At 37.2% G+C, this 17416-nt stretch overlaps 1 protein-coding gene across 4 annotated transcripts in view; it reads left to right on the forward strand.

The window, feature by feature from the left end:
* The window catches only part of LOC114659124 (nucleoprotein TPR-like), a 101748-nt gene that overhangs the window by 18559 nt on the left and 65773 nt on the right, over positions 1-17416 (forward strand). For all 4 annotated transcript variants that reach the window (XR_007935959.1, XR_007935958.1, XM_028811383.2 and 1 more), the window contains exons 15-21: positions 2731-2894; positions 6459-6592; positions 7575-7723; positions 7829-7991; positions 8171-8305; positions 12485-12625; positions 13864-14032. Coding sequence is in view for 2 of the 4 variants with exons in the window: in XM_028811383.2 (XP_028667216.2) it covers positions 2731-2894; positions 6459-6592; positions 7575-7723; positions 7829-7991; positions 8171-8305; positions 12485-12625; positions 13864-14032 (1055 nt within the window). In the remaining 2 variants the exon portion in view is untranslated. The remainder of the gene's footprint in view (positions 1-2730; positions 2895-6458; positions 6593-7574; positions 7724-7828; positions 7992-8170; positions 8306-12484; positions 12626-13863; positions 14033-17416) is intronic.

The raw sequence follows: 17416 nt of genomic DNA on the forward strand, positions 1-17416 counted from the left end.
AAGGTAATGCTATTCATTATTTTCTTAAATGACCTTTGTAAATGGAATTTAATACCAACTATCAGGATTCACTGGCCACACAGTTAAATAAGTCTTTAATTTACTTTTATAATAATTTCTTATTAGGTTGTAAGAGAGACTTTGTTTTTTCTTGCACAGCAAAACACCTTTTACTTGGTTTTTTTGGTGTAGATTTTAAAATGGAAGCAAATGCTCTTTACCCTACCTGAAGAGCACGCAGCTGCTGTTCATGCATCCACTTCATGGTGACTGTTTTCCATCCTAAAACCTCTAGATCCAGTCTTAGAGGTGGGGAAAAAGTCCCTGTGCGGGGTCATAACGAATTGGTAGTTATGGGAGAGTATTATGGCCATAGAGAAGGAAATAAAATACACATGGTGAAGAAAAATAGTCCGTTTCAACTTTAATCTCAATTTTCATTTTAATCTCGCAGTTTATTTCATCCTTAAAATAGAACATTGTGAACTTCATCTTAAAATGGATGTTTAATTTGTTAGAGGTGCTCAAAACCCATCGTAACTAAATGCTTTGTATTTAAAGTTTACCCAGACACAGTCACTAATGGTTATGTGCTTCTTAAATGGACTTCCTCTTGCACTGAGAGGGGAGCCAAAGGCATCGATCGCCATGCAGAATACGCTAACTTCATGATATTCTAGCTCTTTGAACATTAGAATACTAAGATTTATACTTTATATTTTCATGGTTTTGTTACATATTACAGATAAATTAACTTCTTTTTAAATAATGTACAGTATACTATTAATAATTAAACATGCTGGGTCACAGTGGTGTAGTGCTGCTGCTTCACAGTAAGGGGGTCATGTTCCAGGTGGTCACTGCCTGAAGTTTGTTTTTCTGATGGATTTCCTCTGTGTGCTTCGGTTTCCTTCCAAAGGCATGCAGGTTAGAAGATTTGGTGATACTAAATTTCAAAGGTATCAAAAGTATATGGATATTTGACTGACAAACTGATCTATGGCAAGGTGGGAGCAGTTCCCTCATTATCTCATTAACTATTAAGCAGGTAAAAGGTCTGGATTTGACTCCAAGTGTTTAATTTGCATTTAGAAACTGTCCAATGTGAACTCAATATAAGATCTAAAGAGCTGGCCATGCGAGTAAAAACAGTCCATTAGGCTGAGAGAACAAAACAAACCCTTTAGAGAGAGAGCACAGAAAGACAAGGAGTGGTCAAATAAACCATTTGGTACATTCTTAAAATGAAAGTAAAAAATGGTGGAGTATACCTATCATTGCTAAAGGGTACAATTGGGAGAACACTTCATGAAAGTTAAAACTGAGGGATTTACTACAAGGTGCAAACCATTGGTAAACCTCAATTATAGGAAGACAAGATTAGACTTTGCCAGAAAACATTTTTTAAAAGCTGTCTTGTTCCTGTACAATTTTCTTTGGACAGCGTAAACTAAGATCACTTTATCCCAGAATGTTGGAAAGAGAAGAGTATGAAGAAAGATACTGATCATGTTCCGATGAATACCACATCATCTGTGAAACATGGTGGAGGAAGTTATATAGCACGATCTTGTGTGGCTGTGGTTGGAAGTTGGTCACTAGTGTTTATGGATGATATAAATGCTGGCCAGAAGTAGCAGGATGAATTCTGAAGGGTATAGGGCTAAACTATCTGCTCGGATTCAACCAAATGCTGCAAAACTCATAAAATGATGCTTCACAGTACAGGTGGACAGTGAGCCAAAGCATACTGCAAAAGCAGGCCAGGTGCTTTTCAAAGCATTCTCCAATGGCCAAATCAATCAACTGATCTCATCTCAGTTGGACATGTTTCTGTCATCAGTTTTGCCTTTAACAAGTGAAATTCCAAGGAACAAGCAGCAACTGAAGAGCGCTGCTGTAAAGGCGTGACAAAGTATCACTAGGGTGGAAACCCAGCACTTGGAGATGGCCATGGATTCCAGACTAAAGGCAGTCATTGAATTCAACCAGATATTGAAAATGATTTATATTAATGATTGTTCGTTCATCCAAATACTTTTTGAGCACCTAAGAATAGGGGACCATGTATAAAAATCTTTTCTAAATGGTGCATAAAATATTGTTAAACCCCCTGACTTAAAGTTGAAAGTCTGTACTTCAAACACATCTTGATTGCTCTATTTTAAATCCATTGTGGTGTAGAGAGCCATAATTATTAAAATTGTAACTGTCCAAATACTTATGGACCCGACTGTTTCTTCTGTTGTGTCTCATCTCAGGTTTGTTTATTAAATGCATGTGGTTGATACTTAGTCATGATTCTACCATACAGCTAACTAATGGTAACTAAGAGAGCAGGTAGTTTTGTATTAACACTAAAGGATCAAAGATTTTGAGACCAGAAAAATGGGTAGCTTTCAGCAAATGGCTTAAGTATGAGCTAAACCCAATAGCAGTGCCTGAGCATCAAACCTACTTGTTAATTGTGTGTAATAATAAAATGCTATTGTTAATGTTGAAAGTTTGATGTTAAGTTGTAAAGTAAATAGATATGAAACATTGTCGTCATGGTCAACTTTGTGACCAGAATGAAAAGAAGAAACTTTTCCAAATTTGTTATATTTAAAGTGTAAGTAGGATGGAAAATGGCAACTCGTACACCAAGTAATGAAAAAAGTATTTAGGAAAGTTGTTAAATGAGCTAAATGTTTCAAATCTGATAGTAATGCAATTGTTTTATACATTTAGGGTTTCTGAGCTTCAAGCAGACTTGGACAAAGCTTTAAGTGAGTTAGAGCAACTGAAGGACAGCCGCAACCATCAGATGCAACTGGTTGAATCCATTGTACGGCAAAGAGATATGTATCGTATACTTTTGGCACAGACTACTGGGGTTTCATTTCCTACTCCCGGTAAGTTGTTCCATATATGTCCAAATAAACTCTGTTTAGTGAGAGATGGTGTTTTTATTTTTAGTGTAGTTTATTCAGTTAGATCATGTGTGTAAAGGAGAGGGAGGTCAGAGGAATGGTGAGGATGCAAGGAGTAGAGTTGGCGAAGGTGGATGAGTTTAAACAAGGGGGCTCCGCCCCCTGCTTGCTTTGCTCGCCTACCTCTGGCGTTGGGTATCCTGAAATACATTAGTCGGGTGATTGTTTATGACTTCAGCGACGTTTCTCATTATCAGCTCTGTGCATTGCTTGTTTTCAGGCAGGTTGATTCGTTGATAGGTTGCGTCATCTGGATCTAACACGTAGATCTGTACATATTTGCGTTCGCGATTTGGTTCAGGGTGCACTGTTCCAATCCGATGTAATATTTGTCCACATACACGAAAGCAGTATGGGCCATTGCCAGCTGGTGGCCTGATATTTACCCTGGTAGATGCAAAAGCAAATGAACTATTGTAGGATCTAATACAGTCCATAAAGTTTTTACTTTCGGGCACATTGTTAGTTAGAAGCTTCCGTAGATATTCTTCTAAAGGAGGCAGTGTAACCTGACCCTTTTGACAACAACGTGTAAAGTCATTAGTTGTATTGCCAGTTGTTTCTTCAGGGAAGTTAAGTGAATGACAATGACAGCAAATGATACTCATTTATCCTAATGAATGTTCATTAATAGTGGACTCATTACAGAATGCGTTGTCAGCTAATTGGTGGAATTGTTTAGCGGTTGTTTGTCGTTCCTTTAGTAGCTCCGTTAGTCGAGCTTTTTGGGTTTGGAGCCGAGACATTTTTGCTTCCGCAGTTTCAGACGCGCGTTGTAGGTGCCTCCGTTTATTTTTTTTTATCCATGCGGGCTCATTTTTGTAGCGCCGTTCGTTGATCTGGATCGTTTTGGAGCCGTGACTGTGACTCCATTAGTTATCCATTGTCTACCGTTAGTAATATGGATAATTCCACTTACTGTTAACACGGAGTGTTTTCTGTGGTTGTACTGTCAATACTGCATGACTGTAATGTGATTCACATATGCTATATGGTTTGGACGTGTGAGGATGCCGTACGTTTATACAGTTGTCCATGTGTAAAGTCTGTGTTATTTGAGAACCGCGTTGTAGGCGCCTGCGTGCATTGTTTTCATGCAGGCGGGCTCATGTTTGTATCTCCGTGAGTCGAGCTGTTTCTTTCTGGAGCCGTGCCTTCTTTGCTTCACTATGGTGTGTAGTGTGTACATTTGCGGCATCCATACTCTCTCCGGTTTGACTTTGGGCGGGGCGCCGAATCCTGTTGTGTGTGTTTGTTCTGTGGCCGTTCTCTGTGGCCGTGTCGTTTGGTATGGGCTTGTTGTTTTATTTATTTCCGTTAGTTGAGCTGTATTGTGTTTGTATTTGGTGTAAAGCGTTCAGCGGTTTGTACAATTCCAAGCAGCACATTATTCCTAACTTCACTCTGCAGTAGTGCCACTCACAATATGGCGGTCCCAAGCAGCACATTATTCCTAACTTCACTGTGCAGTAGTGCCACTCACACTATGGTGGTGTCGCCTGCGCCTTCCATACTATCGTTGTAGGCGCCTGCGCTTTTCATACTATCTTTGTGGACCTGTGGGGCCTCCGTAGCCTCTTCCGTTTGAATCTGGGCTGCAGCGCAGAATCCTCTTTTTTTGTGTGGCTGTGTCGTTAGTCGTTAGCTATGGGTGCGTTGTTGCTTCATTTCTCATTCACGTCAGTTGAGCTGTTTTGTTTTTGGGCCGTGACTCCTTCGTTCGCGGTGGATACGACTTCGCTTGCGGTTTATGAGACGCGCGCTGTACGCGCCTGCGCAGTATGTCTCATGGTCCCATCGCCGTGTACCTGCGTCCATGCCATCCGGTTTACCATTCTCAGTTAGTAATATGGATACTTGGGATCAACAGTACAGAGTAATGAGGATTGTGGAAGAGAGGTGAAAAAGAGTGCAGGCAGGGTGGAATGGGTGGAGAAGAGTGTCAGGAGTGATTTGTGACAGACAGATATCAGTAAGAGTGAAAGAAAAGTTCTACAGGACGGTAGTGAGACCAGCTATGTTATATAGGTTGGAGACGGTGGCACTGACAAGAAAGCAGGAGACAGAGCTAGAGGTTGCAGAGTTAAAGATGCTAAGATTTGCATTGGATGTGACGAGGATGGATAGGATTAGAAATGAGTACATTAGAGGGTCGGCTCAAGTTGGACAGTTGGTAGACAAAGTCAGAGGTGAGATTCCGTTGGTTTGGACATGTGCAGAGGAGAGATGCTGAGTATATTGGGAGAAGGATGCGAAGGATAGAACTGCCAGGCAAGAGAAAAAGAGGAAGGCCTAAGTTAAGGTTTATGGATGTGGTGAGAGAAGACATGCAGGTGATGGGTGTAACAGAACAAGATGCAGAGGACAGGATGATATGGAAGAAGATGATCCGCTGGTGGTGACCCATAACGGGAGGAGCCGGAAGAAGAAGAAAGTATTATGGTCGTCTTAATTTGTTTTTCAACTTTACAGATGCAGTAATGCTTTAGTAAAGGTAGCCTGAATATTTTTATTTCTGTCTTAATTTTTTTAGGCATTATGTGTCAAACCAGTAGCCACCCAGAGAGAGAGTGACTAATTTTGTCAGTGTGTTGGCTGACACTGATGAGTCCTTTTAATGTTGGTATTTTTAAAATGTAATAAAAGGAAAAACAGACTTAAGTTATTTTTCCATTTGCTCTAAGGAGAAGGTCTTAGCATTAAACAGTCGGGGATCTCCTGTTTAAGAGTGAATTGGACAGAATCAGATGCAAAATGATTCCTTTAGGGCACCAGAGAAGCTTCCATTAAATATACTTGTTGATCGGAGTGCAGAGTAGTGGGATACAGGGACAAAAAAAAAACTATAGTAAAGAGATCTGAATGTAACAGATCTGTAAAATACTGCAACTTTAAATAGCGTGTCTGGAGTAATTTGATACCAAAATTGGTGTGCGTAAAACGGACAACTTTTCTTTTTACAATCAAATACCAGCTTTTACATTTGAATAAGATGTTTCAAAAATTTTTTAATTATTTTCAATTCACAATGATCCATCTGACAGCCCTAATATGCACATAGCATCTTAAATAAGGAAGTCTAAGATGTCCATGCATCTTTTACAAACCCTACCCTGACCACATTTTTGTTACGTTCTGCGGAAATCTCCTAATCCCCCGCTAGGTGAAGATATCCTTAAATTTTTGTGACTGGCAGTATGGTGCACATTTTCAAGGTCTATATACACTTTCAAATAATGTGTTTTAGATCAAGAATGCTTTTTTCCTCAGACTTTTGAAAGTAAATTTGAAAATGTTTTAATTGTGAGTAAAAGTAAATATTAAAGATACTAATCATTCTTTCTGGTAGTACGTCATATAGAGCATATATGGTTTGTGTTGTGACCCATTCTAATGTAGACATTTTGATAATCCATCAGTAATGTTTTAAGCAATATCTTTTAATATAGTAAACAAAACTAATTTGATATGATTAATGAAATCCAGGTGTTTCAGAAGAATTTTCTGCTACTTCAACTCCTCGTCGCTCTCCTGCTGTCACACCAACAGTAGCAACTCCAGTGCAAATTGCAAAAGAAGAATCTGCTGATCTCATAGAAGCTAAAGCTGCATTAAAACAGGTAATGTTTTCTGTGAATGGCATTGTTATGTTGTATGTGTGCAGTACACTCAGGGTCTGTGGCTGTTCCGTTTTAAGTAAATACCATACCATACCATTTTTATTTGTTAAGTATGCGCTTAGGCTTATTTGGGGTGTAGGTGTGTGTGGTAGTGTGGTGAAGTGTGTCCCAGGGCATGAATTGGTGCGATTGGCTTAGCGTGCATTCACTTGCAAGTTCACATGGTTCAGATTGTCTCATTAGCGCTCCAGAGTCATCAGCACCAGCTCACCTGCATCCTTTCAAAGTGTGCAAAGAAGCTAGAGCAGGGGAAAAGGAGGAGGAAAAAAAAAAACTGTGAATGAGAGGGCAGTAATGTGTGCCTGAGAGACAGTGTGATAAGGTGAGAGAGTGCGGAGTAGCCCCTGTGGAGGAGACCCCTGCTAAATTTATAGAGTGGCGGGATACGATGGTGTTGGTGCCTTCCTAGGTATCCCAAAGATGCTAGGAGAGCATAGTGGAAGACCTGAAGGACAGCTGGCTCAGGGCAGTTGGGACAAGAGTCAGAAATGAGGACTGCAGCTGTAGATGTCTCTGTTAAGACCTTGTGGACAGACACTGGTTTTATGAATGTACAGCTCTGCACTATTTGCACCCATGTTTGATTTTTATTTATAATAACACCAAACACTTTTCACCTACCATTTTACTGCCTGTTTGTTCTCATTTGCCTGGTTCATTCTTGGTCTGACTATTGACAGTTCCAGGTTCAAGCTACCGAAGGACATGAAGCCAACCTGTATTGTTACAAAATGCTATGTTTAAAACCTGATATTAAAGATATGGGTATTTTTAAATATCTTCAGAAAAGAGGAAAATGGGAAAGAGCAACAACTGGAACACATCTCCACTTGGAAATGGCATGATTCCTGCTCTTCAGCTTTGTTGCATCTCATTGTGGCAAATATTAAAGCAGTTTGATGCAGCCTTTTTTTTTCCTTAGTTACAAGAAGTGTTTCTTGCATACAAAAAGGAGAAAGCTGAAAATGATAAAATTCTTAATGAGCATAATGAAAAGCTTCAGGAACAAGTCACTGAACTGCGGTCCCAAAACACCAAAATTTCTACACAGCTAGAATTTGCATCTAGACGGTAAATACTCTGAACAAAATGAAAATGTCTTAAAAATAAACTTATTGTTTAGATTTTCTGATTTTTTTTTTTTTTATTTTTTTTTTTCTCCCCCCCTCTTGTCAGTTATGATATGTTGCAAGAAAATCTGGATAGGTACCGCCGTGAGATTGCATCATTCCGGGAAAAATGTCAGAAGATGTCATCTGCTACTCAACAACAGGAGCAGATGATCCATACCCTAACACAGGACCTAAGAGCTGCAAATGAAAAACTGGCAACCGCTGAAGTAAGTCTTCCCTTTAAAGACAAATGGAATGAAAAAGTGTTTGATCTCTATGTAAATGATGGATCATTTTTAGGTGATTTCACATAAAAATTAGGTTGTTTGTGATTGTGTGTTGAGAGAATTAAGGAATGTTTAATATTATCCAAGTTAACCTGTCTTAAAACACTGAAATTCTATAGGTTCGAGCTGAAAATCTAAGGAGAGAAAAGGATATGTTTAAGATAAGTGAGTCAAGATTGAATCAAGAGAAGGAGTCATTGTTGGCTGAACAGAAAGGACAGAACCTCCTTCTGACCAATCTCAAATCCATCCAGGTTGGTACCAAACATTGAAATAAGTGTTACACATCTGTGTATTTAAACTCGTGTTAAAAGCAAGAGTATTTAGTATACTTTAAATAATCTAACTGATTTACATTGATTAGTAATGTGCATTTAGCAGTCAGATTGAAAAATGCAGTCGAATTAAAATGTTATGATGTCTGGTTTCTTGTTTGAGTACATTTGTAACAAGGCTATAGCCCATTTGCTGCTTGTAAGAACTGTTCTGTGGCTTTACACTGCTGCAGTTCTTGAATCTGTTGTGACCCTTACCACTTCTGAACAATTGTTTAGTTACTGATTCTTTTACAAGGAGAAGAGTACTCTTGCCAGTTTACAAGTTTTATTTTTAAGAGAGTGGTCTTAAGAATTATGTATCGCAATGCAGTCTGAATTTAGCATATACATCTGAAGCCAAAGCATCTTATTCAGCATTTGAGTTCAAATCATTTAAACCATGGCTAAAAGTCTCCTTTTAAGGAATATGCCACCCCCAAAATTTTTTTTTTTAATGTTACTTACCCTCATGTAGTTTATAGTGGTGACTGAGGGAAGTTTTTTTAATCTCATTTGAATAAAACATCTTATTTGAATTAAAGACCGTTTTCTTCACCAGTGAGTGATTGAGAGAGGCAGATCTTCAATTCAGATGTCAGCATTGTGGAAATTGTGTTTTCCTTGTTTATATTTTTTGCGGAGATTTCCGGAAGTTTTAACAAAAAATACATTTTACAAGTTTTTACCATTCAAATGGATATTGAACATGTGGATTATGCGACTCAAGTTACATGAGAATTTTCTTCTTTTCCTTTGGACTTTTTCACTGTTTGACACTGTATAGTGTTGGTCACCTATTCATGTTGAGTTGGAATAATTTAATATTTCATTTCTACATGAAAGCTTGACATTAAGTTGTCTCAGCCCCCACTACAGACTACACAGCATAAATTGAGTTTTAAAGGGGGAAAATAATTTTTGGATGAAGTATTAAGTTACACACACATTTTCAGATTATTCTGGCATAAATCCTCAGTTTTATTCAAAAATATATCATTTCAATGTAGTTTCTACTGGACTATGCAGAGTATGGGGTCAGCTAAAAGTGGTTAAGTATCATAAACCATTATTTTTTTTCATGCACTAGTCTTACTTCTGTATATTCCAAAAAAACTGGTAATCAGTAACATTGCTAGCATGATGCATCTTATTTAATGAGATTAGTTTGTGTTTCAGTTTGTTTCATTCTTTTTTTTGGATCTTATTTAAACAGATTGAGTATAGGAATATGTGAATGTGTGTGCGCGTTAGAATCTTAAACAGAGTAGAGGGGTTAAGTGGCAAAAGTGCCTAGGTACAGTATGCCAAAATCAATAACCTTTTTTTTATTTATTTTAATTTACAGTCTTTAAAAGTGAAGTGCATCTACTTAGTAATACAGTATAATCCTTTGAACATGATGAAATGCACATGCCCATTTAATGACACCTCAGACTTTTTTTTACAAAGTGCGTTCATTCAGGCTCTTTTGATTTACTGATCTGCTGGTGTCAGATTTGAGATTTGATTGGAGAATGTCTGTCAGTTAAATATGAAATAAGAAAGTTGAATCCGTGAAGGCCTAAAGTTGATCTGCACACAATCACAAAATGTCAAAAACAAGTAATTTTATTTGGATTGGAAAGCTAAATTTCCCCATTTTTATTGGGGTTGTCTGTTATTTAGTAGAAGCTCCATCTACCATTCTTTTCTAGACCAAGATGTGTAGTGGCCATTTTGGCAAATATAGTACAAAGGAGGGCTAGAGAAATACATAGAATATTTGTATTTTTAATGAGAAACCTTTTATAACAAGTATAACATTTAGTTTTTTATACAGTGGCATGCAAAGATTTGGGCACCCTTGCTTAAAATATCTACTACTGTGAATAGTTAAATGAGCAGAAGATGAACTGATCACCAAAAGGAATAAACACTTTTTGTACAATTGTACCATGATAAAGGGAAAGGAGCACCATGCAAAAGTTTGGGCACCCCAAGATATTTGAGGTCTCGGGTAACTTTTACCAATGTCTCGGACCTTCATTAGCTTGATATAACTATGGCTTGTTCACAGTCATCATTTTGGGACTCCAGGATGCAAATTGCCAATCTGTATAAATTCTGATTCCTTAAGCCAACCATTAGCAACCATGGACTCCTCTAAGGAGTTGCCTAGCACTCTGAAAAATAAATAATTGATGCTCACAAAGCAGGAGAAGGTAGACTGGTGTTTCTGTCACACAACTTGAAGTTTCCTCAGTAGAATTTTAGTTTTATTTATTCTGAAATCTTTGTGCAATATTGGACAGAACTTGCAGTTAGTAATTTGTTTAAAAATGTTACAGGTTTGGGTTTTTGTATCTGTGCAATATATGACAGAAGGTGTTTACAAATGCTATATTTTTTCTCTCCTTTGCAGTATTTGACAGAATGTTGGATTTTTAAGCTATAGTACAGTATGTTAGTCTTGTTCTTACTTGTATGCTGCACAAGTTCACCTTACAGCAAAACAGTTTATGTCGATCTAGACTGTAACATTCATGCCCAATAGTTTAATTATGATTAGTATTTTATTTCCTTTGGATTCATATCTATTTTTACTTTTTGAAATGGTTTACTCGTGCTGTCTGATTTCAGTAATAGTTTGACTGGTGATTTTAATGTTTTTGTGTTATGTTACTCCAGTTATAAGTAAATCAGACCAGTTTTCCTTAATTGTTCCCATTAATCTTGTTAGTAAGCGTCAAAAAATATTAATATCCTATTAACATGACCAAGCTTGATCAATAAGAGTTTCACAAATCTTTTCAAAGGATGCAAAATATCTAATTATCATTATCGTCAAAGTCCCAGAAAATATTGAGATATAATTGTTTGCCAGTATCACACACCGTTACTTGTGGCACAGAAATTTACCATTAACTGATGGTTGTAGGGGAAGCACAGATAAAATGAATTATTATTATTATTAAAAGCACAAAATAATTGAAAATGGTGGCCAAGTACATACTTTACGGTGCTTTGATCTTTGCTACCTAATTTTCAATTAGTAACTTTGACATGAACAAATATTTGAAGTTTTTTCATCCTGTGACTCATTTGAAATTAAATTTAAGAAATGTTTTACTGACTAAAATATAATTTTGCTCCTCAGAGTTCAGGTCCTACTTGGCTTGACCAGAGAGAGACTAGTAAAGCCAAAAGCTTTTTCTCCATGAACACGAATTTGTGTTTTATCTCTTGCTTATACAGCTCTCTTCAGTAGCTGGCTTAAGGGTTTATTAATTTATTATTGGCATAGTGCATCACCTGGAGGACACCCTTAAGATTATGAAACAGATAGCTACAACAGGCAGGGCTGGGAAAAAATAGGGTGGGTGTGGTATATCTTTGAACCCATAGTTTGACCAAGCAACCCAAGCAGTCTGATGGGACCATTGTCCTGAAGCTAAAAGGAGTTGGTGGTTGAGCTTTCCTTACTGTTTTTTTTTTTTTTTTTTTAATTCTACCACAAACACCAGAGCAAATACATTGTTGTAGTTAGATTGACTCTCAGTTGTAGTGTTTCTATATTTTTTTCCCAGTTATGAAACATTTGTTAAATTTTTTACCGCTCAGAATTAATATGCAATGTTCCAAGTAGATATGATAATGCTTAACATCAGTAGTCAACATATGTAGATCTTGCTTATGTTTAATCATTAGTTCAGAAGTATAAAGAATCCATAACAGATGGACCCAGTAAATGGGGGGGAGAAATGTTGCTTATGGCCGTACCTATAAAGAATAAAAATGACTTTGAGATAATGGCTAATTAATATAATTTGAAATCCACTACATTTATCGGCTGATAATCTTTATAATTTTTACAAATTACAAAAAAATAAAGGTGATGGCAATAAATAGGTGCAGAATAATAGACGTTAGGGCACAGTGTACTTCAGCAAGTGGTAATGATTTAATTCAGGCACACATTTATAAGTTTTTGGTAAAAATTATAGTTCTGTACACATTTGTCAAGAGTATTATTGATGAACGTTTTTTTTTTTTTTTTTTTTTTTTTTTTCCACTGAAACCTTGCGACTGCTGGGACAGTAAAATATTTAGCAGGTTTGTCATTCTGTTTTATATTAGGTAACACTGGAACGCTCAGAGACTGAAACAAAGCAGAGACTCAATAACCAAATTGAGAAACAAGAAAGAGAGATTGCCCAAATGAAGAAAAAATTAGAGTATGAGGTAGAACAGAAACATCTCCTAAGTAGAAATCAAGATGTAAGTTTATCCTTAATTGTTTAATGCTTAATTTAAAATTATATGTATAGTTGTCTTTTTTTTTTAAATGAGTCATAGCATAAAAATTGGTATTTCTTACAATGTCTTATGGAAATGTTTTAGAGCTTTTTTCAACAACATGCAGACAATAGGTTTGTAACTTCTAAATGAAAGGTACAGTAATCCCTCCTCCATCGCGGGGGTTGCGTTCCAGACCCCCCCCCCCCCCCGCAAAAGGTGAAAATCTGCGAAGCAGAAACCATATGTTTATATGGTTATTTTTATATTGTCATGCTTGGGTCACAGATTTGCACAGAAACACAGGAGGTTGTAATGAGACAGGAACGTTATTCAAACACTGCAAACACACATTTGTGTCTTTTTCAAAAGTTTAAACTGTGCTCCATGACAAGACAGAGATGACAGTTCTGTCTCACAATTAAAAGAATGCAAACATATCTTCCTCTTCAAAGGAGTGCGTGTCAGAGAGAGAGAGAGAGAGAAAAAAAAGCAAACAGTCAAAAATCAATAGGGCTGTTTGGCTTTTAAGTATGCGAAGCACCGCCGGACAAAGTAGCTGCAAGAAAGGGAGCAAGCATTTTTCAGCATTTTTTAGAGGAGCGTCCGTATCCTCTAGGCCAGTATGCGAACAGCCCCTCTGCTCACACCCCCTCCGTCAGAGCGAGAGAGAGGAAAGCAAACAATCAAAAATCAATACATGCTGTTTGATCTTTTAAGTATGCGAAGCACCATGCGGGAAGCATATCGCTTGCAAAGCAGCCACATGTAAGCCCAGCAAAGAAGAGAGCAATGTGAAGGTAATCTTTCAGCTTTTTTTGAGGAGCGGCCGTGTCCTCTAGGGGTGTGAACAGCCCCCGTGCTCACAATATATTTGAGGAGTTTTATTTAATACATAATACGCGCTGTGGTTGGGTAGCTTCTCAGCCATCTGCCAATAGCGTCCCTTGTATGAAATCAACTGGACAAACCAACTGAGGAAGCGTGTACCAGAAATTAAAAGACCCATTGTCCACAGAAATCCGCGAACCAGCAAAAAATCCGCGATATTCATTTAAATATACTTACATATAAAATCCGCGATAGAGTGAAGCCGCGAAAGTCAAAGCGCGATATAGCGAGGGATTACTGTACTGAAAGGATCGCAAAAGAAATCAGTCTTATGTTGTCTGTTAAGAAACTAAACCAAAACAAGTGTTCAGTCTGATATTATGTTTTAGCTACAGCTACTAGAAGAGAAGAGAAAGCTTGAAACGCAGTTAACTGTGCATGAGAAAACCAAGGAACTCTTGAAGAATGCAGAAAAGGAAATTGGTACTTTAAAGCAACAGCTGAGTAATGCAGAGAATCAGATAGCATCTCAGGCATTGCAAGGATCTGCCAGTGCAGGTATGGGTCAATGTTGTGTGTGTGTGTTGTGTGTGTGTGTGTGTGTGAATTGTTAATGTTATTTTAGGTTTGCAAGTTTCTGAAACCTTCTTATTCCAAACTTGCGTGTGGTTGTTTAGAGTATTGGCTTTGGTTAAGTGTGTGAATGCTTTATCTTGTGTATTATCATCTCGACAATTAATTTTATATAAGAAAAAAACATTTGCACAATTATAAGGTCACCGCTACCTCTCTTCTTTCTCCTTTTGTGTTGTAACTATCTGTTTGAAGACATTTTTGCGCTTTTTTTTTTCTCTGTGTGAACTGAAATATTGCCTCTTTTTGGGAATCACAACGTGTTTAGATTAATAACACTGCCATGTATTGGTTTTTAAGCTGCCTACTTTTGTAGAAGGGGGAAAAAGTTAAGTTTTTGCAGAGTGCAGTCCTTAATTAGCACTTCTGTAACTTTTTACAGAAATTCTTTATTTAAATCTGATGTAAAGTTGAGAGAAAAGGCAAAATTTGAACGTACAACCAATTGCTAATTTTTTAAAAGTTGTGTAGAAATCCTATGTATTGAATTGCCAAAAAACTGGTTAAAACCAATGTTTTCCTAGGTTTGAGATTCAGACTTCTGATTTTAAGAATAAAAAGTATAAGGGATTTTTTTATTTTTTCATTTCTTTTAAATAACTGAAGATTCAAATCCCTCAAGAATGCTTCAGTAAGGATGGGTCCAGATAGCTAATTAAGTGTTTGGATATTCAGATATTAAGACTGTTTGGTAAATTGGTGTACTGCACAGGTGGATGATCTGTAATTACAGTACATTTATTCAAACTTCATTTATACTTTTATTCCCTCTATTGAATGAGCTTTTAATTGACAGTTACCAGTACCATATGCCTTCCTGCAAGGCATTTTGAGTTCCATTCTTTGGGAATATTTTTGACATTTATAGGTGAAGCTCAGCCAAAGCTTTTGTGATTCTGATTTTGTTGTCGTGAGAAACACTCACTGGAGAGTCAAACTAGTAGAGTGTAAATAGTCATTGTTTTTACCCATTTGTTTACATTCGTATGTGTTTTTAAAGAATGAGTTTGTGTACGGCTGACTTGGTGAGAGTAAAATGCAACCATAATTGAACCTGTGCCTTTGGGCAATTTCTGTGTTTTTCAAATGCTTTGTTACTGAGTTAAGAGTAGAATAGCTATAGATCTGTAGGTGAGCTCATTTCGCTTTTGTTAGTGTTGTTAATTTCCTTTTCTCAATTCTTGAGAGACTTTAGAATCACTGAGTCCAATGCAATAGGCAAAACCTCTTCATTATCACAACTTGAAGGAACAGTGTTCAAACAGAAGTATGAACATTTCCAAACATGCGGCTCAGATTGCCATCCTTCCTTCATTGTGAATCTGAACCTTGATTTCTGGACTTTCTTTATGTCAAATCAATTGTTCCAAAATTAATAAAAGGACAAGTATTAAATAATGACATGGAAAAGTATAGATAAATGTCCTTTAAATTGTGGGGAAAAGTAATTAAATTTTCATTCTATTTTGAATCAGTATTGTAGTTACCTTAAATTTCATCATTGTGGATTTTATTTCTGAATGGCATTTTAAAGATTTTTTTTTATAATGGGACTTTTCTGAATGGCACATTTGCAATAATTCATACAACTTACTTTTGTATAGCACTCTTCAAGTATAGATTATACTAATTACTAAATACAAAATTAGTATTTATAAAGAGATTTGTTAAATACAAAAAATAAAGTAGATTGATTAACATAATTGGAGACCATCAATACCTTTCCATGAATTAAATTGATGAGCTAGAGCCAATTGAAAACCGAGGAGATCAAAATTGTAAAAGAGAAAGTCAAAGACAAAGTCTGGCACAGTCATAGTCCTGGAGATCTTGGCCAACATTACCCCCAATAATTAGCATTTGTTTTTTCTCGCCCATCCACTTAACTTGTTTCATCCATTACTTTAACTTCCTAACACAACTAATTAAGAGCAGCTTCAGAGTAAGTTAATTTTTTTTTTTTTAATGATAGTTCCCAATGGAAACGTATAGTGAAAACAGTAAAGGTCCCAGTACTGTGGCATGCGGGGCACCATATTTAACTTCTGAGTGTAATAGTGGAGTGCTTTTAGCACATTTTTGCATATACTGGAATTGATTTGATAAAAAATTAAACCAGGCATGCATAGTCCCTGTGAGCCCAATTTTAATTTTCTAAGCTGTTTCACAAAGTAGAAACGTCAGTGGTATCAAACGCTACACTTAAATTTAACATGTCATTTACAACATGGGTTAATGCTGTTTCTGTACTATGACTGGTTCCAAAGCCAGACTGGAATTTCTCAAAGCAATGTACAGGTGCTGGTCATAAAATTAGAATATCATGACAAAGTTGATTTATTTCAGTAATTCCATTCAAAAAGTGAAACTTGTATATTAGATTCATTCATTACACACAAACTGATGTATTTCAAATGTTCTTTTAATGTTGATGATTATAACTGCCGACTAATGAAAGTCCCAAATTCAGTATCTCAGAAAATTAGAATATTGTGAAAAGGTTCAATATTGAAGACACCTGGTGCCACACTCTAATCAGCTAATTAACTCAAAACACCTGCAAAAGCCTTTAAATGGTCTCTCAGTCTAGTTCTGTAGGCTACACAATCATGGGGAAGACTGCTGACTTGACAGTTGTCCAAATGACGACCATTGACACCTTGCACAAGGAGGGCAAGACACAAAAGGTCATTGCTAAAGAGGCTGGCTGTTCACAGAGCTCTGTGTCCAAGCACATTAATAGAGAGTCGAAGGGAAGGACAAGATGTGGTAGAAAAAAGTGTACAAGCAATAGGGATAACTGCACCCTGGAGAGGATTGTGAAACAAAACCCATTCAAAAATGTGTGGGAGATTCACAAAGAGTGGACTGCAGCTGGAGTCAGTGCTTCAAGAACCACCACGCACAGACGTATGCAAGACATGGGTTTCAGCTGTTGCATTCCTTGTTCAAGAGTGGCTTGACACAAGAGACTGCGTCAGTAGCGTCTCGCCTGGGCTAAAGACAAAAAGGACTGGACTGCTGCCGAGTGGTCCAAAGTTTTATGTTCTCTGATGAAAGTAAATTTTGCATTTCCTTTGGAAATCAAGGTCCCAGAGTCTGGAGGAAGAGAGGAGAGGCACAGAATCAATGTTGCGTGAGGTCCAGTGTAAAGTTTCCACAGTCAGTGATGGTTTGGGGTGCCATGTCATCTGCTGGTGTTGGTCCATTGTGTTTTCTGAGGTCCAAGGTCAACTCAGCCGTCTACCAGAGGAAGTTTTAGAGCACTTCATGCTTCCTGCTGCTGACGAACTTTATGGAGATGCAGAT

This window comes from Erpetoichthys calabaricus, chromosome 10, assembly GCF_900747795.2.
Source record: "Erpetoichthys calabaricus chromosome 10, fErpCal1.3, whole genome shotgun sequence".
Classification (NCBI taxonomy): domain Eukaryota; kingdom Metazoa; phylum Chordata; class Cladistia; order Polypteriformes; family Polypteridae; genus Erpetoichthys; species Erpetoichthys calabaricus.